This window comes from Neomonachus schauinslandi, chromosome 9 (genome assembly GCF_002201575.2).
Source record: "Neomonachus schauinslandi chromosome 9, ASM220157v2, whole genome shotgun sequence".
Lineage (NCBI taxonomy): Eukaryota > Metazoa > Chordata > Mammalia > Carnivora > Phocidae > Neomonachus > Neomonachus schauinslandi.
This window is the reverse complement of record NC_058411.1, coordinates 21115030-21137195: the sequence shown is the minus strand read 5'-3', so window position 1 is coordinate 21137195 and position 22166 is coordinate 21115030. Positions and strand designations below refer to the sequence as shown.

General features: G+C 40.2%; 1 protein-coding gene across 1 annotated transcript in view; it reads left to right on the top strand.

Annotated features, from left to right (window-relative positions):
• Positions 1 to 22166, top strand: part of TSHR (thyroid stimulating hormone receptor) — a 153885-nt gene that overhangs the window by 106165 nt on the left and 25554 nt on the right. Inside the window, exons 4-7 of the mRNA XM_021679616.1 lie at positions 5557 to 5631; positions 8388 to 8462; positions 10185 to 10262; positions 13346 to 13414. Of these exons, the coding sequence (XP_021535291.1) occupies positions 5557 to 5631; positions 8388 to 8462; positions 10185 to 10262; positions 13346 to 13414 (297 nt within the window). The remainder of the gene's footprint in view (positions 1 to 5556; positions 5632 to 8387; positions 8463 to 10184; positions 10263 to 13345; positions 13415 to 22166) is intronic.

The following is a 22166-nucleotide window of genomic DNA, read 5'->3' as shown; positions in this document are numbered from 1 at the left end:
TTGAAAAGAAGCTGGGGGATGGCCAAGATCTAGGTTTTGGGCTCTTATTCACATTCGGTTTCTTATTTTACACAATGTAGTCTTACACATTATTGCATTTGTATTTCTTAAAATTCCAACTATGCCAACTGGGGCAGCTTCCCTTCTCTTCAGATATTTTATTCCAGTTCAGGGTCCTTGCCTGTGCAAGCCTGCAACCTTCTCATGTCCGTTGGCCCCATCTTACTTTGCAGGTAAAAAGCCAAGTCAGTTTCATTCTTTCCCTCAATTTTTTACCCAGCCTGGCATCCTTTCTCCTCATGAACTGGGGGCATTGAGGGTGTGCGTAAATATCTCTAAGGCTAAGGATCATAGTCAAATGCCATGATCTAATGCCAGTTGAATAGTTAAGAGAGAAAAGGGGGCACATGACGATGGAAGGAAAAAAAGTTGGAAAGTTCCTTAAGAGTAGAAGGATCTAAGCCTTCATTTCTCTTCCCTTTGCCTCTCTCTCCCCGACCTGGGGACTCTCTCCTGTCACTTTGCTGATTTCCCAAACCGTGTGGGGTGCAGGCTGGTGTTCTAAGCACCCGCCACAATACCAGCTGAACTGAACAAGCCAATTTCTCTGTTCTTTGCTCTTACTAAGAATGAACAAACGGGGGCACCTGGGTGGCACAGTGGGCTAAGCATTGGACTCTTGGTTTCAGCTCAGGTTGTGATCTCAGGGTCATGAGATCAAGCCCCCCCCAATGCCACTTCCATTGGCATCTGTGCTCAGTATGGAGTCTGCTTAAGATTCTCTTCTCCCTCTGCGCTGCCCACCAACACTCGCTTGCTCTCTCTCTCTCAAATAAGTAAATATATCTTTAAAAAAAAAAAAGGAATGGATAAATGTTTCCCAGAAGAAGAAAAAGCCCAGAATCTTGTCATAGGATTAAATGAACCTAATGTATGCTAAATTATTGATCTGCTGGTTTGTGAAAACACTGCACACTTGGTATCACTGTTACACTTGTCATTGAAATGTCATTGAAATGTCCATTTTATTTGAAATCCAATGAAGGGAAATTAAGCAATAAGGAGTATTTAAATTTCTTTTTAATTCTGGTGGATGATCTCCTTTAAACACCATTAAAAAATAATAAATGAAGCAGTATTGGGAGTTAGAAGTCCTAGGTTATGGCCTGGGGTTGCCTCTGTGTAACAGGAGATCAGTCACTTACTCTTGCTAAATGTGTCTTCGTTGTTTTGTCTGCAAAATGAAGAGGATTATTACCTGCTACACTTAAGTAAGTTCTCCCACCCCCTCATGGGTAGAGCCATCCTGAGTGATAAGTATACCCAGTCCCTGGTTACCCTGTAATCTCCAAGGCTGGGCTTTTCTAATCAATAAGCTTCAAGATCCTCAAATATTTCCCTGACACAGCTAAATCGCCCCACTCCATAGAAGAGCATACTTGAAGATTGAAGGGACTATCTGGCACTTTATATATTTTTTAAAATTTTTATATAGAATATATATTCCTTTGTGTGTTTTTTTTTTAAATTGGGGGGATTTTTTTATGCCTTTTATTTCATTTTTTTTTAAATTTTAAACAAGATAAAATAGGGTACCCTGGGTGGCTCAGTTGATTGAGCATCTGACTCTTGGTTTCGGCTTGGGTAATGATTTCAGGGTCCTGGGTTTGAGCCCCGGCAAGGTGGGCAGGTGACCACTGGGCTCCTTTCTCAGCTCAGGGAGGAGTCGGCTTCTCTTCCTCTTTTTCCTGCCCCTCCCCTCGCTCACGGCTGCATGCGCTCTCTCTCTAAAATAAATAAATATATCTTAAAAAAAAAAAAAAGATAAAATAAAAAGTGAAAAGTACACATTCCTAGCTTCCAAACCTACCTACCAGAGACAACCACAATGAACACTATGCTCTGTATTTTAAGAATTTTATCGATGCTTACTGTATTCGTTTGGGTAGGCTAATAACTGTAAGAAATAGACAAAAATAAAACTCTGTAACAGCCCTAAGGGAACTGAAGGTTATTTCTTGCTCATGGGACAGTACTGGGTAGAGGGGCAGGCGGGCAGGCAGGTCGGTGCTCGTCCATGCAGTCACTCAGGGACCCAGGCTGCTGATCCAGGGGCCCTGCCATCCTCACCTCTTGTTCATACTCACTCCGGGGGACAGCTCTATGCCAACCTGCCATGCTGGAATTGTATACATGTTTTCTTTCTCTCGGTGTTCCCAGCGTCCTGGCAACATAGCTAGCCTCCTGCACTCTTGGGCTGTAATGGCTTAACTCAGAATTGTGCGATTCAAGTTCATTCTCCCACGCAGGCTTGGAACTTACTCAAATTTGGATCCCTTTTTCACCCTTTTCCTCCTTTCAGAGGTTTGTGAGTGCTACTCCTCTCTGCTTTCCATCATTGAAAAGGTTATACCAGCTGCATTCACTTCTGACATCTGTCTCCATTTAGCTAAGGTAGCGGTTCATGCCCCCTCCCCTTCTGTACTTCAGCAGATATTTTGTTTTTCTGGGTTTGAGATATAATTGACATGTAACACTGTGTAAGGTTAAGGTGTACAAGGTGTTGGTCTGACACACTTATATTACTGCAAAATGATTACTACCATAACATTAGCTAACACTTCCATCCTGTCACATTTCTTTTTTGTGGTAAAGACACTTAAGATCTCTCTTAGCAACTTTCAAGGATGTAACACAGTATTCTTATTATATTATTAGCTATAATCACCATGCTGTACATCAGACCCCCAGAATTTGTTCGTCTTATAAATGGATGTATGCTTTGACCCCAGCCCTCCCCAGCCCCTAGAAACCACCACTCTACTTTCTATTTCTCTGAGCTTGGCTTTTTTAGATTCCACATATAAGTGAGGTCATACAGTATTTCTCTTTCTCTCAGGAGGGATTTTTTTTTTTTTTAAGTCACTTGTGAGCATGAGCAGCTGACTATCTTCTTACCTCAGAAAGCGGCTTCTTTTCCTTGATGTTTTCTTGCGGTAACTCTTGCCTATCTTAGATTTCCCCTAAGAAATCCACCTCTTTTTTGTTTCCCCTCTCCCCGAAGCCTCTCCCACCTCTTTCAACCATGTAGGTTGCAGCCTGAGTTAGTCAGCTGGAACCCACAGCAGTTTCTCATTTCTCGTTCGCTACCTCTAAAGCTGCTTCGGCTGGCTGCCTTTCACTGTGACATTCTCTTGGGCCACTCTTTCAAGTCCGGCTTGTTCATGCAGCAGTCTGCCAGACCACAAGCCACACTCAGTTTCCAAACTCTCCTAACTAGTTTATATTTGATGGACAGCAGTTCAAACCCTTCTCCCCACATGGAAAGCTCTGGTGAGGAGTTTATTGCTCAACATGCAGAGAGAGGGCACCTCAACTCGGCAGTGTCTAAAAGTATCTTAGAGGAGCAAGGTGGGAACAGCTATGGGATTGTGCAATAAGGTAGCCAACCATCCCAGTTTACCCAGGACAGACAGAGCTCCAGAAATACAGGGCTTTTAGTTTCAAACCAGGACAAAATTTTAAATCTACTTTAAAGTGGTTCTTTCCATGCAGGAGCTTGATTTTGAGGTGAGGGATTCTAAGGGTCTTGGGATATAAACTGTCGATGCTTTCTGTTGAAGCATGGATGTGTCTTTCAAGAGATTCCAGTAAAGAACAATAAAGTTAGCTGGGCAAAAATTATGCTAATGAAGACAATGGACCAGTAAGTTTATATTAATAAGACAGTAAGTTGAGGTGGAGGCAAGATAGTTTCTTTTCTTCTTATTATTTTATTTTTGAGAAAGCAAGTGCATGAGCAGGGGTGTGGGGGGGTGGGGTGCAGGGGCAGAGGGAGAGGGAGAGAGAGAGAATTTAAGCAGACTCCAGGCCCAGGGCTGAATCCGACATAGGCCTTGATCTCACAACCCTGAGATCATGACCTGAGCCGAAATCAGGAGTCCAACACTTAACCAACTGAGCCATCCAGGTGCCCCAATAGTTTCTGATTCTATCCTCTCTTTCTCAAGATCTGTTTCATACTCCACATCCTTAGTCAAACACCACACCCAGTGTTTTGTTTTTTTGATTTTGTGTGAACACTGCAGCACCCCTAGCCTCAAGTGTCTGATGTCTATTCTAGCTTTCATTCCACTCAGGAGAATAACTATTGTTATAATAAAACTGTTGTTCATAAAGCCTTCACTGTGTGCTAGGCTACATGTCAAACCCTTTATAGACATTATTTCATTTTCACAAGAGTCCTATGAAGATGTGCTATTATTATCCCTATTTTATAGATGAGGGAATGATGGCTCAGAGAGGTCAAGACACTTGCCCAAGGTTATGTAGCCAGAAAGAAGAGGTAGAGTCAACACTGGATCTCAGTTCCATCTGACCATTCAGCAATAAAAAGGAGCAAACTACTACTATGTACTACAATGTGTATGAACTTCACAGACATCACGCTAAGTGAAAGAAGCCAAATAAAGAAGATTACGTATTTGCAATTTCAGTTATATGAAATGTCCAGATAGGGCAAATTCAGAGGTAGAAAGCAGGTCCATGGTTCCTAGGCATGGGGGAGGGGTGGGAATTAACTGCAAATGGGCAAATGGGGTTTTGTCATTGAGAGAAATGTTCTAAAACTGGGGTGTGATGATGGTTGCACAGTTCTATAAATTTACTAAAAAATACCTCATTGTATACCAGGAGTACATGAATTTTATGAAAATTCTCCTTCAGTAAAACCATTTTTAAAAGTCCAGGGCCAGATCCTAAGTCTTCTAGTTGTTACTATCCGCAAGTGGATGCAGGTTCCTTTAGCCTTAGGTGCCATCCCTAAGGGAAAAGGATACAGGTGTTACTGGGTTCTTCTGTCCTCTACATATAAGCATAGAGAGTGCCTTTAAACTCTTTCAACCAATCTATATGTGTTGAATACCTTCCATTTTACCGATGAGAACCTCTTTCTCACAGTCATGAACTTCACTAATGCTAACTGTACATTTTGATCGGCTTGTAAATAACCCTAAGTATATATGTTGCTGACATACATGATATCACACTGGTATAGAAAAATCAACTCAAGTGAACTGTTAAGACTCACTACATCCACTATCTCTGAAATAGCAATTGACAGAGGAAGCTCACTGCCCTTAATGCCTTGCTATCATCCATCATTTAGTCTGCTCAGCTTCCCTCTCCAGGGCCAGGATACATGCTGTTGTTAATAATAAAGATATCTGTTCTCAACAAACCATTGGAGGGACTTTTCTTGTCTATTTAAATATAAAAAGTTGGGGGGGGTGGGAAAGGTTGTGAGACTACAATTAAGAGAAAGGTCACCCATACATTCAAATGGACTGGAACTAAGTCAGTGATGGGGAGGGCTGAATATAGCCTGTGTGTCCCTGGGAGGAGTTTGCTGCCTGCTGATGGGACTGATTCCCAGCAGAAACAGTCCCTGGGGCCCCTCATCATGAACATTTGTTAAACCTGATTCATATTATTTTAACTTTGGTAAGAACAGAAATGGATGTATTATGGTGAATGTGTTTCCTATAATGCTTCCAGAGAAATTCGGAACACCAGAAGCTTAACTTCCATAGATCCTGATGCCCTAAAAGAGCTCCCTCTCTTGAAGTTCCTGTAAGTATTAACACCTATCCCATCCTACCTTTTTTTTATGAGAGAATTATAATGCTGTTGTCTGCCAGGAGTCTCCCTAGGATGATGTGGGCCAAGGTCATTTTAGTGGTATATGGCCTGAGACAAATCACATTCTGCGACTTACTCCCCACCCTTTCCCATCAGAAAAGGTATCAGGTGAAATGATTCACACTGGAAAAACCTATTTAAAAGTCAGCACATAAGGCTGGGACCAAAGACCTGATCTTTGAGGGAGACACGAGGGAGAAAATAGCATGATGTATACATAGTCTTTAAATGGAGTGTAACAACAAAACAAAAAACTCTGGGAGTCCATTGGTTAATTTTATTAGGAAATGGGTTTCACAACAATATTAAAGTGACTGTTACACAGGGGAAAAAAAGCCACAAAGGGCAAAATCCAAACTCTTAGAGGTTGGGGGGACAAAAATGGAAAAGACAACACTATCGCTTTGCTTTGGTGACACATTATGAGCTAACTATAAACTCCCTGACAGCAGGAACCACAGCACTTGACTCTCTATTGCATCTGTACAGCCTGGCACAGAGTAGGTGCTCAATAAAAACGTGTTCAATGGATGTGTATATATGGCCTCAGGTCCTCTAAGCATCAGCTGGAAGAACCCGCCCCTTCTTCCCTTCTTTCCTGCTCACAGGCATTGTAAAAGATTAGAACACAAAAACATTATGAGAGGAAACAATTAAAATCAACCTTTATCCCAAGACCCAGAAATAATCATTATTAACATATTAGTTTGTTTCCATCTAGGGCTTTTAAATAAAAGTGGACATCCATATATATTTTATGAATTAAGTCTTTAAGGATGAATAGAAGTTATCCAGGAAAAGAAGAGGGAGAGGTAGAAGAAAAATACAGGTGAAGGGACTAGCATGATAAAGACACAAAGGTGTGGAACCGTATGGCTCATTTGGGGCCCTAAAAATAGTTCAGTATTAAAGAGGTGGGAGTGGGAGATGGCAGGGAGAATAGAAGAGGATAGTGATGGGAAATGTTGCTGGAGGGGTATCTGGGAAGTAATAAAAATTTATGGGACAAGGCAATCACTCCTGTGTGGACCTTGAGTTTCAGTCAATCAGTAATTCTTTGATACGATGATCCCTTAATATGTGCGGGGCTCTGTGGGGAATCTGCAAGATAATAAAACATTGTCCTTACCTTCAAGAAGCTTAAAATCTAGGGGCGCCTGGGTGGCTCAGTCGTTAAGCGTCTGCCTTCGGCTCAGGTCATGATCCCAGGGTCCTGGGATCGAGCCCCGCATTGGGCTCCCTGCTCAGCGGGAAGCCTGCTTCTCCCTCTCCCACTCCCCCTGCTTGTGTTCGTGCTCTCACTGTGTCTCTCTCTGTCAAATAAATAAATAAAATCTTTAAAAAAAAAAAAAGAAGCTTAAAATCTAGTTGGGAAGATATTATATATAAAATTAAAAAGTTCCTCTCCCACTGGAAAATAATGATAAGTGATAAATAAGAGGTACATACATTATTTGGGGGTACAGTTAATTAGAGGACACATCAAAAAGGAGATGGATTTGTTTGGGGTTTTGAAGAAAAGAGAGGTCCTGGTCCCTAATCTGGCATTTCCAGCCCCACTATATGGTCCCCACTTAACTCCAGGGCCTCCCCCCACCAGACACACTTCCACATGAACCTCTCTTGCAATCGACTAGTTTGTTCACTGTTTCCTGTTCTTCGAATATTCTTTATGGAATCTCCACTCTCTCCTTCGCTACCTGGTCCCTGGTGGTCTAGTGGTTAGGATTCGGTGCTCTCCTTTGCTATCTGGAATATCCCATTTGCTCTTTGTGAGACCTCTGGCTCCTGTTTTCTCTTCAAATCTTATGTTTTGCCCTCTAAAAGAGCCAGGTCAGAATTTGCCTAAAAAGGTATATCAATGGAACCAGAGTGTTCTCTGTGGGAAGACTTTCTTTAAAGCTTTACTGGTAGTGTCGAAGTCTCACCCCATGCCATGCCATGCCTCTCAAAAAAAAAAAAAAAAAATCCCATTTCCACTATCTACTTTCTAGTAGCTGCAACAAATGTTAAATTAACCAGGAGCCTGAGAGTGGCTATATTTGTGCTGTTTGATGTACATCTTTTAGTCTTGACATTTTGCCCTGATAACACAAACTTTGGAAAGTGAAGACATTGTCTTTGATTGACTTTATCCCTTGTCTAGACATATTTTCTAAATGGCACTGCTGCTGTCCTACTCCCAGGTGACTGCCAGGGGAAAATAATTCTTGCCAAAATAATGAGCACAATATAATGTGAAGGTTGAAAGGGGAAGCCTGGCTTGGAGCTGGGTATTATATTGTCTTACTGCCCCATCCTCCCCTATTCCACTGCCCCTCCCCCATAACGCCCTCCAATTAAAACAGGGAAATATCACACACACACACGCACACATGGAAAGAAACCTAAATTCCTATTTCTAGGAAGCCTACTTGGTTGAAACAATCCTCATATTCTTCTAAACAGAAAAAAAAAAATGTATTGACACTGGTGGACGGAATTAGATTCTTGTACCTTGAGGGAGCAACCTCTCATCCAAGGGTTAGGACTTGCCCATGGTCACTCAGATATTTAATGAAGGAATTAGGATTTGACTCTAGTCTGACTTTAGAACCCATAAAAATTCAGCTAGTACATTATTCTACTTCCTATGTGTTGGATTTCTTACCTTATATCTGCTCTCTCTTCTTTTTCATGCACTATAGTGGCATTTTCAACACTGGACTTGGAGTATTCCCTGACCTGACCAAAGTTTATTCCACTGATGTCTTTTTTATACTGTAAGTATGCACACATGCAATATTTGGCAGTATTTTGTCACTGACAAAACACTGGACGTGCTCTCTGGCCTACTAAAGGTTTCAGAGAGTTAAATAAGAGGACTGCCTTATGGTATGGTTCTCTAATCGATGACAAAATGGTTTAAGTAACAAGATAAGTATTCAAACACTAACAAGAAGTAGGGTGCAGCCATAGGGGTTGGTTGAAACCAAGTGAAGCAATCGTCCCAAGGGGAAGCATTGAGCAGCTGTGACACTGGTGGATGAAGTAAGGCAGAGACTGAGAAATGACCATTGGGTTTAGTAATATGGGGCTTTCATGATTCTGACAAGAGCAGTTCCAATGGAGCTCTAGGCTGAAGTCTGGTTGGGGTTGGCTCAAGAAAGAATCAGAAGGGAAGACTTAGAGAGAGTGACCATTACAAACTCTTTGGAGAAGTTTTACTATTAAAAAAGTGCAGAAAATGTCTCAGTAGTTGGAGGATACTGGGTCGGGAGAAAAGGTTTCTTTTTCTTGTTTGTTGTTGTTTGATGGGACAAATTATGGCATGTTTGTTTGCTGATGGGAGTGATCAAGTAGAAGGAAAATTTGATGATAATGATGATACTTTATTTTCCACATGATTTTTAATAGCTTTTCAAACACATACATTATCATGTTTGTTACTCTTGACCACCTTAGAAGGCATAAAAGTTAACATTTTTTTTTCCATTCTATAAATAAAGAAAAAGAGGAATAGAAAACCTAAGTGATTTTGTCTGAGCAGAGTCCCAAGGAGCAGGGACGAGTGGTGTTCAAACTACTTCCTATGGCTTCTGATTGGTGGCCATGTGCCCTTTTCCAAAACCTGTGACACGGTCAAGTGTCTTACCTAGTTGTATAGAAGTAAACCGACTCAGGCAGCATTACAGGGTGAGTTTGCACCACAGAGTCAGCAAAATGTGGAGTGATCAGATCTGAACTCTCGGGATTTTGCCAGAAAAAAAAAAAATTGACCATGCTTCTTTGCTGCTGAAGAGCTCAGTTCAAAATGTAGGCAGTTTTCTAGTAACTAGACTGGCACAGAAAGTTCTCCAGGAGCATCTGCCTGGCAGTGGTTTGCAAGTAGAGGACATTTCAGTAATACTCATAAGAAGAAAGCCGCTGATCTCATTCTACCAGCTCTTTTTGAAGGTTTCCACTTAGAAAACTCTAGTTGCTATGGACCAAGTATTTGTCACAGATTTACAGACGTCTCTAAGGCCCACCTGCTCCCCTTGCAAATCAGGATTTAGTCAGGGACTTCAGCCCACACCCAACGCTCACTGGCTTATGCACATTTGAGAGGCTGTGAGTGCGTGTCCCCCTATGACAGCTCTCCACCTCACCAAACCTCTGAGCCACCAGCAGCTATGAAGGGTCAACAAAACTTAAAAATAAACTTAAAAATAAACTAAATTGCATCAGGTTTTTTTTTTTTTAAGATTCTTATTTATTTATTTATTTATTTAAGAGAGAGAGAACGAGTGGTGGGGAGGGGCAGAGGGAGAGAGAAGCAGACTCCCGCTGAGCAGGGAGCCTGATGCAGGGCTAGATCCCAGGACCCTGAGATCATGACCAACTGAGCCACCCAGGCGCCCTGGGTTAGGTAATTTATTTGAGTGCAGAGGTGGAGCAAGAAGAGCCCAACTCCAGAAGGAAATCATTTATTTTCACCAAGCGTTTTTGTCCCTCTCTTGCAGGGAAATCACAGACAACCCTTACATGACTTCCATCCCTGCCAACGCTTTCCAGGGGCTGTGCAATGAAACCCTGACACTGTGAGTACTGCCCCTTGCACTCCTGCCAACAATCGGAATGTTATTTGGACCACTGTCATATTTTCACAGCCCCTCCAAGAAACATCCTACAGGACGTGCTCTCTGGCCTACTAAAGGTTTCAGAGAGTTAAATAAGAGGACTGCCTTATGGTATGGTACTCTAATCGATGACAAAATGGTTTAAGTAACAAGATAAGTATTCCCTTATAGAAATGGTCAGCACACTTGATCTAGAGAAGACCATTAGGTCTTACAGACCACATGGCCTTTGTGGCAACTGCTTACTTCTGCCATTGTAGGTAAAGGGCAGCCATATGCAATACATAAACTAGGGAGCCTGTTTTTCCAACCAAATTTAATTTACAAAAACAAGTAGTGGACCAGATTTGACCTGCAGACCTTGTAATATACTGTATTCTAGTACCCCCATTGTATAGAAGAAGAACCTGGGGTTAGAGCAGTGACTTTTCCAAGGTCACTGAATTAGAAAATGGTGCAACTAAGAGCTTCTCATGCTCTTTGCACTCACAAGCAACTCGGTCATCACAACTATTATGAAGTTCCTACAAAGCCATATTGAACAGAAAACAGAGTTGCTCTACATCATTATTTTTCAGAGTTCGAATGGGTTCTGCTCTTTAGATGTTCAAAAGGAGATGTTTATCAGAGAAGTTCATAAAATGTTCTAATAAAGAAGTCTAGTAGAGGTATAAAAGATAAGTTAATTCTCCAAACCGGTAGAGAACTCCCCTCTCTCATCAAATTAGCCACAAACTAGAGTTGTCCAAAGGATCCCTTCTCTCTAGCTTCAGTACCACTGCCCAAGCTCAGGCCTTATGGCTTTTTTGCCTGGATTGTCACCCAGATCCCTTTCTCTGTTCACACTACAGTCCAGGGTTTCTTTATCAGATACAAACTTGATTGGATTATTCCCCAGTAAAATTGACCCAAGCATCCCCACAACTCTTGCAAGGAGCTGCTTCCAAGCCAATCTAAGTCTATCAATCTAGGTCCTATGAAACTGCCTCAACCTCTGAGTCTCTATCCACAGTGGAGCATTTCGGTTCATCCCTCTCCTTGAAACATGGGGAGAGGTCTTTTTGAAAAGACGAGAGACTCTTCTTGGCCACCATTCCATTTGACGACACAGCAAAAACCTGGAGTCTTAGCCTGCTCAGTCTCAAACCTCAAAGCCATTTGCCTCCTCTGTAAAGGTTTCCATTGTGCCATTTAACCACTCATTGCATGTAAACTCCTTTCTCAGTTTCTTTACTTTCACCTTCTGGCATTTTTTCTAAGGACCCCATGTCCCCAGGAGCCCTCTCAAGTGAAAGCAGCTCCCTGTCCCACTGAGCACAGGGCACAGTAGGTATTTAATAAACATCCGAATGAGGGAATCCTATGCTTCCTGAAATCGAGAGTTGGGGATGGCATTATCTTTTCAGATGATTAATTTTACATTCCTGCAAAAGTCCTTGCTTCTTTGAAGCTTGTGCTCAAAAAACTGCATGAGAGGGTATGCGTCCAACAATGAATTTGTACCTGTATTCCTGGCAGGAGAGTGTTTCAATCAAAGTTTGCAATCCTTTTTTTTTTTCTTCTTCACTATTTTTTTCTTCCTTCATTATTTTCCCTTTCTAAGGCCTATTTGTCTATTAAGAGTTTTGCTTAATCTCTGAAATGTAATTCCAACAAAGAATATTTTCACTGTCTAGGACTCTTAACAAAGTTTGAGAAAACAGAAATCCCAAATGTATAATTCTCACACATACATAAAAGAACTCTGGTTCAGAAAAATTAACTTATCTCTCAGAGCTTTCTTCACCCCTGTGCACTGCAGTCCTCACCCAGGACACAGCAGTAGCTGAAATTAAACTCATTGTGTCATTATTTAAAACAAAATAAAAAATAACAACAAACAAAGATTACGCTCAGTTTTCCACAACAACAGAGAATAAATCTAAGTTTTGGGGATATTCTTTTCAACATGGTCATCTTATAAGTGTCCCACACTGATAAATATATAGCTATTTGATTAGGTATTATTATCATATTCTTACAGATAAGAAAACTGAGGACAATAGAGGTTGAGAAATTCTCAGGATCCACATACTATGAAGTGACAGAGACAGGTCTAATTCCAAATTTAGAATCTCTTGTATACTTCCTAATGTGTCACCAGAGTTGACAGGTGGTGGACTACAGTCATTTTCAGAGTTCCCCTACAATTGCCCCTAGCTGTACTTGACTGTGATATGGCTGCCTTCTCTTATAGCATGCCAGTAGCCCCCATGCATCCTCATGGAGACCAGAGCTCCCACGACAGGGCTCCTTCTCCTTTGGGTGGGTGGGAAGAATCACTTCTGAGGTCAGAAATCCTGATTCCCAACAGGTCCGCAGCAATGTGGCTTTCTTTGGCAAGTCACCTCCACCTCTGAGGAGCTTGACTAGGAAACAGAGGAGATGACACTAGCCCCAGGAATCACTGCATGAATTAATTAGTTGCAGAAACATAGAAACAATTTAAAACATCAAAATTTCCATAAAAGGGCATGGTCTATCTATTTTCTTAGATTTGTCTTTGAAGTTCAACTTGATTCAGCCCACAACCATTAAGCATTTAATCTATGATAGCCCTGAGGATAAAAATTTGGATAAAATACAAGTGTGACATAATATTTTAAACAGAAAAATATAAAACCTATGCATTCAGATGAGCAATGTCTTTAAATATGTTCATCTTAAGAAACTGAAGTTATTCCTCCATTATTGACATTGGGTTAACTATTACCTGAGACCCTTCTTTTTTCAATATAGGTAGAATATTTTTTTAAAAATTCTTAATGGTGGCAAATCTTTCCTTCTCAAAATGAATGGCTTCTGAGAAACAGCTTGAAATTACTAGGAGCTGTATGGAAAAAGGGGATTCAAACTGGGAAATATTCTATGTTCCAAGCAAGACGTATCATAAAGTTCTCTTGTGGGACCTGAGAACCTTCATGCACATTTCTGACACTGCAGAAATGAAGCCCAACCATCACCTCTTATGGGTCACTGATTTCTCCTCCCTCTCTTGATTGTAGGAAACTATACAACAATGGCTTTACTTCAATTCAAGGACATGCTTTCAATGGGACAAAGCTGGATGCTGTGTAAGTCAAGGGTAGCCTTGGAAACCACTGTCTTCCTCCACACTCCCACCCCCATCCAATGAGGGAACATCCAATGGGTCAGAATTCTGTTAGAGATAGGTTTACCAGAGCATTCCTCAACCCCAGAATGAGTATGCCCAAAACGTGGGGATGATATTAAGGAACTTGGCAAGAGCCAACTTTAGCGAACACTTAAAATGGCCCCAATTCTAAATCCCAAAGCTTTTATCCTTGATAAAATGGAGAACCATGGTGTCACCTTCAGTTTCCTTGTAGGAGTATGTGTGTGTATGTAAATGTTCATGAAGTACACTGTATATGTACATGAACTAAAGCATGTCTTTAATTAAATCCAAAGCTGTTCAGAAAGTAAGGTTTTTCTTTTTAGTTTTTCTGACATGTTTTCAGAAAGATTTAGTTTATATTTGATTCACTCAGAAATAGCTGAAAAGTCATATCCAACTTTTGCCAGCCCCCATTAATAAATAATGCCTAGAATAGAATGTTGGCAAAAAGATAGTCACTTACATGAGGTCCTGTCTTTGTTGTACTTTCCTGTCAGATCTTTGTGGCCCCCAGTATCTACACCAGGGCATACTTTGTGTCTAAGAGCTTGTGGACTGGTTCAGCCATACTAATTTGTGTGTTTTTTTTTTTTTTTTGCCTTTTTTTAAGATTTATTTATTTATTTATTTATTTATTTATTTACTAATTTGTGTTTTAACCTAATATCTAATAAGTGAAAAAATAGCTTTAGTAGAGTCTGCTTCCCACACTGTGGTGGACTAGTTAATTTGTAGGGCCTTCCTACTATAAAACAACTAGATCATCCATTTAAAAAAAATTACATTTTATGTCATACCTCCAAGAGAGGGAAATAAACTAACAAACCAGGAGCTGAAACTAAAGTGGTGGGTGCTTCCAGAAGGTTGAGTTTGCTAAAGGCAGCTGCCAACATCAGTGATGCCAGAAGACAAGGCTTTAGTGCAGTGAGAAGACAGGGAAGTGATATAAACCTGAGACTCCTGGATTAAGCCAGGGAAACTGGACGACAGCTGGAGTGGGGTGACCATATTAGTACCTTCTGATTCCTGGCAGAAATAAATGCAAAACTCTGCAGAGGGAAAAATACCAATGCAGGCCCCCAGCTTTTTTAAAGATCTAGATCAATCAAATATGAGCTCACAGTCAAAAATCACACATAGGAGAAGAAAAAACCACCAATGGTAAGAGTCCACTAGACCAACAAACAACAGATTTTTGTGTTTGTTTTATAACACATCACTGAATATTTTTTAACAATTATATTTTTTTCATTCCATAATTTCTATTTGCTTTTTCAAAAAATTTGCTTGCTCATTTTTGACAGTCTTATTGCTAACTCATTTTTGTGATTCCATCTTTTTTTTTTCCCCTTTAAACATTTCATACATAGTTATTTTATATTCCAGAAGTGGTCATCACAAAATCTGAAGGCCTATGGTTCTGGATCTGTTGTGTTGTACAGTGCTTCTCAAAATTTATTGAACATATAAGCCATCTGGGATCTTATTAAAATACAGAATCTGATTAAGCAGATCTGAAGTGGCCCCAGGAGTCTGCATTTCTAACAGGCTCCCAGGCAATGATGCTGCTGCTGATCCATGGACCACACTAAAGCCGGGTGAGGTGAATGACCTGTACAACCATATGCAGGGGACTTGGATGCAAACAAACAAAACACATGTAGATGAAGTGGTCTTGTTCTGCTTTGGGAATGAGGTGGTGGGTTCTAGTATAATTCCATTTTTAAAGAATAAATGCTAATAAGTTTTGAAATCATTAGACCTTGGCATGGCTTTCCGAGTTCTGTTTGAAATGCAGTCTCATTCTTTGCCAGGCTTTTGGGTTTCCTCATAGTCTTTATCAAATAGAGATTAAAGTACCTTTCTCTAAATTGTCTCATTCAGATTATTAGTCATTTTTTTAAATGCATAATTATAGGGGAAGTCTGAAAAGACTCAACAGAGTGATGACATGAATACTTATACATCAGTTTTATTTAACTTTATCATACAAATCTCACATAATCCTTCATCCATTTTTCCACATTTTTATTGAACACCTACAATGAGCCAGGTACCGTGCTATTCACTGGTGATACAAAGATGAACAGGAGCAGTGTGCTCCCTGCCTACACTGAGCTTGCATTCTAGTGGTGTCAGCTTGAGGGCAGCAATATTAAGGGTCAAAGTACATTAGAGAGAAATGAACCAAATCCAAAATATGCATTTAAGATCGAAAATAACTACACACTAAATATCCAATAACACTGGCCTCCTTACTTGGAGATACAAGCATGATTTCCCCTAGATTTATCATGTTTTTTTTTTAAATTACTGATATTCAACTTTAATATTACATGCATCTAACCAAATATTTTCCTCTTTGATTCAACTATTCCTATAAAGCCATGGACTTAAGGGCAATAATCTTCCCAAGTCAAATTTTCTGTGAAGAAAGTAGAGAATTGAGACTTCTTAAAATAATTAAGACAATTTGCATATACTGCATTGGAGGGTCTCACCCTCAATCACTCTCAGTTATCATTTTTTAAGGACAGCGATATGGGGTATATAATTCAGCCTTTGAGGTCTACACAGCATATTTCTCAGTACTGACTGAAAATTGAAATCACCTGGAGAGATTTGAAAGCACTGATGCCTAGGTTTTACCACCAGACATTCTGGTATAATTGGTTTAGGTGTAGCAAGGGCATGGGGATTAAAAAGTCTCCCTCGGTGCAGCCAGTGTAAAGCAAAAGTCAAAAACCAACCACCCCCTACAACCTACAACCCAGCAACTGCACTACTAGAGATTTATCCAAAGGATACAAAAATAGTGATTCAAAGGGGCACTTGCACCCCAATGTTTATAGCAGCAAGGTCCACCATAGCCAAAATAGGAAAGAGCCCAGATGTTCATCAACAGATGAATTGATAAAGAAGATATGGTATATATACATACACACACACACACACACACAATGGAATATGACTCAGTCATCAAAAAGAATGAAATCTTGCCATTTGCAATGACATGGATGGAGCTAGAGGGTATTATGCTAAATGAAATAAGTCAGAGAAAGACAAATACCATATGATTTTACTCATATGTGGAATTTAAGAAACAAAACAGATGACCATAGGGGAAGGGAAAAATAAACTAAGATGAAAATTGAGAGGGAGGCAAACCATAAGAGACCCTGAACTCTAGAAAATAAGCTGGAGGTTGCTGGAGGAGAGGTGGGTGGGGGAAAGTGATAATTGGGTAATGGACATTAAGGAGGGCACTTGATGTAATGAGCACTGGGTGTGATATGCAATTGATAAATCACTAAATTCTACCTCTGAAACTAATAAAAACAAAACACAAACAAAATAAAAACTCAAGAACCACTGCTGTGAAGTATCAGTTATCAAGAAGTTAGCAAGAAGACTCTTGTCCAATAGTCACATTTTGCATATGAAGGGAATGAAGCCCAAAGTGAACACAGGGCTTTTTTTTTTTTTTTCCCTTAACATGACTTTTAAAATTTGATAGAACTAGCTAGTGGCCAAGCCAAAGACAGGACCGGGATCCCCTTGTTCAAGACTCTTCGGTATGCTCTGCTGGGATTCATCATTGCTGACTTAGCAGCCACCACCAAGGCTTGGACATCCAATTCCTCTGGCTACTGCTGATTACTTAACCCATGAGAATGGGCTAGGAACACTAAGCTAAGAACATTTCTATACTTATGTAAGAAGATTCTCTCTACCTTCCCACCATCTTTCTCCTCTGACCATATCATGGGCTCTGTGAGAGGCTTGGCAGATGACAGAGAATTATTCCACTGGAGACAATGGATTTTAATTCACCGGTTCCCTGAATCACAGCCTTTTGTAGTCACTGTAACCATCCCTCTAAACATAGAAAAGAAATTAGTGCACCATAGTCTCCATACTTTCTTGACCTTTTTATGTAAAACATTAAAGTTTTTGGAAGGATTTAACAAAACGGGAAATATTTAAGTGAGAATCATTTGTTTCTTGACTTCTAGAAGTCTAGATCGAAGATCAGCAGGCATTTTTGGAAAGGTCCAGATGAATATTTTGGGCCTTGTGGGCCATATGATCTCAGTGGCAGCTACTCAGCTCTGCCATTATAATGTGACAGCAGCCAGACAATGGGTAAACAAATAAGTGTGACTGTGTTCCAATAAAACTTTATTTACAAAAACAGGTGGCAGGCAAGATTTGACCAGGTGATCATAGTTTGTGGACCTCTGTTCTCAATGGGGGTATTCAGTGAGGATGACCATTGTGTGATGAAATATGTAGTCTATTTCTCCCAGTTCCTGGTAAAGGTCAAAGGCAAGTATGGGATAAAGATAAGTATCTGGACAAAAATATTTTAGGGTTTGAAAGTTCAGATCCAATCATAATAGAAAACAAGGATCTTGTTTTTCCAATTAGTATTTTGAATCCAAACTTGAAACTCTGTTCTAAAGCAATGTTCTGTCATTCTGCCCTAAGTTTCTGATTCCTGGTTGATGGAAACTTATTTTTTCTTAGAGTTAAGCACTTCAGTAAAAAGTATGTAAATCCAAGGTAAAATCAAATGATGATGGTGCTAAGGATGTTTGAGACTACAGTAAGATCAGGGTTGAGTAGCAGATGGAGAAAACAGAGGTCACGTTTCCACAGTAATAATGAAATAGTATTCACTTCGTGATTTTAACATAGGGCTAATGTCTCTGGTCTCAATGCTAATTGTGATCTTAAACTAATGTAACACATCAATATCCTATAATGATTCTGTTTGTGTACAAAGATTACACATAGCATGTTAGCAACTTGGTAAATTCTCTAGAAGTATGTTCAAATATCTTTAGGTTCTAATTTAAACAATGTGTTATCCTCCAAAAGAGCAATGATTCCCCATCATCCACCCCCTGTCAATTTACTGAAATTAGCAGAGGTAACCTCATTTAGACATTTTTTAGTGTAACTGAAGCCAAGTTGGACAAATTCCACATTGAGAACAAGCACTGATGCCTCAGCAGCAGTTGGGTAATTACTTAAAAGTTCATGAATATTATGGCAGATGTGTAAAAGCACATGGTCCTGTGATTTCATATGGAACCAAGCACACTGTCATCACTCAGATGTGAAATTAATAATAATACAAGCATCTCTTGCTCAGCAGAAGTTGAACTGCTCCCAGTCATAAGCGAAGTCACACATTCATTCCTTGGAACCTCTTTTCCATCTTCTCTTTCCCCACAATCTGGCATGGGGATATGTTGCTCATCTCAGAATGTTTGATTGCCTGTATTGTATTTTCTATTGTCAAACACTGGTAACTAGCTACTATCTGACAGTAAACATTTGGGCAGGAAAAAATACCATTTTGATCTGCTAAGAACATACCGAAACCCTAATTATTATGAACAGAGAAGTCAACACGATTCATGTACTAATTAGCATCACACATTAGCTGATTAGAAGCAAAACACCACAGCTTGGAGCACTGGGACAAGATGACGATAGAGAAGATTATGGGATGAAGCAGGCTATTACTTCTCATGGAGTCTTTGAACGGCTTATCGAATATGCTCCAAGCCTGACTTTTACCTCTGTTGAAACCTTGAGCATTTTCTCACCTGTTACTGTTTACAGACAGGTCTCCTGATTTCTGCTACCAAAAGGATTTCCATGGAGCAATGAGGGCTAGGCAGGGGTTCCCTTTAATTCTTCCAAATAACCAATGCTATGAGGGCGAAACATGGTTCCTTACAGAAGTGTTCCCATGAGTCTCACAACGTAAACAGGTGCCAGCCCAAGTTTACCCCAAAGGGACTAGGGAAATGCAGGCTGAAATTCCATCTTGGAGCTGAAATATATCCCAAAACTCCCCAGAGAGCAAAGCTCAGCAGAGATCACAACTTTCCTTGCCATAATGTCCTTCTCCTCCCTCTGACATCAGTCACTTCCTCACCTAAACATAATACAGAGGGCGCCCCTAGCTAGGAGTTAGTTACCCAGCAACTGGACTTCATCTAGCAAGTTTTTACTGAATGGCTGCTATTTACCAAGAATAAGTCCAATGAAGGATGTGAGCTACAATATTGTATCTACCATACTAAGTTCATCCATTGGATATTCTTTCCCAACTCAGTTCTGACCATCCTCATTTTTCTGACCACATTGTTCTTCCTTAACTGTGAGATATACAGCACAAACAGCGTAAAGGCATTGAACACACACGTACCAGTGTCTATATTATTTTTAAAGGAAATGCTATTTCTTTCTCATACACCCTTCACAGTATTTGTATTTAGAAATCCTGGCTTTCTAGAAGTCTTTCCTTTCAACTCTGACTCCAAGACTTTATACTGTATATTAAGTTCATTTATGTCTGCCATGTCCTTGCAAAAGATAGTTTAAATGATCACATACCCCACCCTTATAAAATAAGGATTGTCTGGAGTAGCTTACCCATAGATCCTACCAAGATTTATGATTTATTTACCCAAGCTGGTTTATAGAATGTGGATTCTAGGGGAATCAGCCTAAGTCAGGGTGAAGAAATCAGTCTAAGTAGACTGACATTTCCAGGTAACATTATATGATAAATGGGGATGACAGAAGCACTTTTTTCTTGGATATTAAGGATTTTATGGATATATGGCCCCATCCCATCCTCTTAGCTTCAAATGGAAAGTAGGATCAGCAATCTGAACCCAAGGTAAAAAGCTTCATGGAATTATCACCATCTGTGATAATAAGCAAGCCCTCCAAACTGCTACACATGGAGTGATAGTTTTATTTTTGAGCACCTAATTATCTCTAAGAGATAAAGTACTCAACAACCCTGCTGGTTTTAGAGAACACAGCCTCGCCCAAGATCCAGTTCATCTCCGTTCAAGCTGGCTGAGCCCTCTCTCCATCCTCCTTCTTCCCCCTGGACTCTGGCTGGCTTTCTCAGTTTTAAATCTTCTGCAGCGTTTCTGGTAAACTGCAATGCTTATCAACCATTCTCCTTATCCTTGGGGGCGTATTGAATATCAGATGAAAACACTACAGAATTGGACAAGCAATTATTTAGTTTTACAATAATTTCTAATGATTAGAGCAAGCCGATTTTCACTTGCAGCAGTCTGAGATGAAGAGGAAAAAGTGAGATGAGCTCACCGATCCTCACTTGATTTTCAGCAGTCTGGGAACAGAATGTGATCTGCAAGTTGCATGGTCCAAAGAATAAAAAAGAGATGCAAGCTAGTGCCACACTTATGCTTAGCTTAGTTGTCTTTTTACAAAAGCATGCTGTTCAAGATCTTCTCTCCTGTTGTTTCTCCAAGGTGGTTTTTGCCCGCTCTAGCTATCCCTGACCAAAGGAATTCCATGGACACTGTGGGTTGAGGGACAGTCAAACAGTGACCAAAGAAGCCTGTGATTGACAGCCTTACATGATCGCCATTCAACCCGAAGGCACAGATGAGCTCCTGTAGCATCTTAGTTGGGTCTTTGTATATATATGGGATTAATGGAATCCCACCATTTCAGATTTACCAATTTCCTAGAAGCTTAATGTCCAGTCACTGCCTGAAAAAGCCACGTCTGGGCCATACCCTGTGGCATTTATAATCAGCTGCCTTGTCACTGCCATCAAGAAAGTCAACGGGCCACCACATCATATGTTGAGTCTTCTCTTCTTTCATTATTACTTTTTCCTTAAAGCGATCGCATGTGTCACCCACCTCACTATTTTGGAAGAGAGGTACACTGATTTTTTTATTCACTCATTTACACATTCATTCTCTGTAATCTTATCTGTGTAACCTGCCCCCCCCAAAATAGGATTGTCAGAGAAAATATAGGCCATCCCATTACATTTGAATTTCAACTCTCAACAACAGATAACTCTTTAGTACAAGAATGTTTCAAAATTACATGGGGAATACTTATGCTAAAAATTATTCATTGTTTTTCTGGGCATCTTGTATTTTTATTGCTAAATCAGGCAACCCTGCCCTGAAGAAAAGATCTGAGTCTCTGACAGTCTTCATTACAGATACTGCATTTTACAAATTGAAGAATTGCGGTGACCCTGGATCAAACAGCTCTCTTGGTGCCATTTTCCCAAACAGCATTTGCTTGCTTCATGTTTCTTTGTCACATTTTGGTAATTCTCACAACATTGCAAACTCTTTCACTATTATTACATTTAAATTCCTGCAATCTCATGATAAAACTTGAATGGATGAGGAGTGGTTTCTTATGGGTAAGCAGTGGTTTCTTGAGATGGACTCTATACCTGGAGAAGATGCTGTGAAGATTGTTGAAATGACAACAAAGGATTTAGAATATGATATAAATTTAGTTGATAAACCAGAGGCGAGGTTTGAGAGGACTGACCCCAACTTTGAAAGTTCTGTGGGTAAAATGGTATCAAACAGCATCACATGCTATAGAGAAATCGTTCTTGAAAAGAAGAGTCAATCAGTGTATCAAACTTCACTGCTGTCTTATTTTAAGAAATTGCCATATCCACCCTGACCTTCAGCAGCCACCACCCTGATCAGTCAGCAGCTGTCAACACTGAGGCAAGGTCCTCCACCAGCAAAGAGATTATGATTTGCTGTAAGCTCAGATGATGGTTAGCACTTTTTAGCGATAAAGTGTTTTTAAATTAAGGTATGTACATTGGTTTTTTAGACATATTGCTA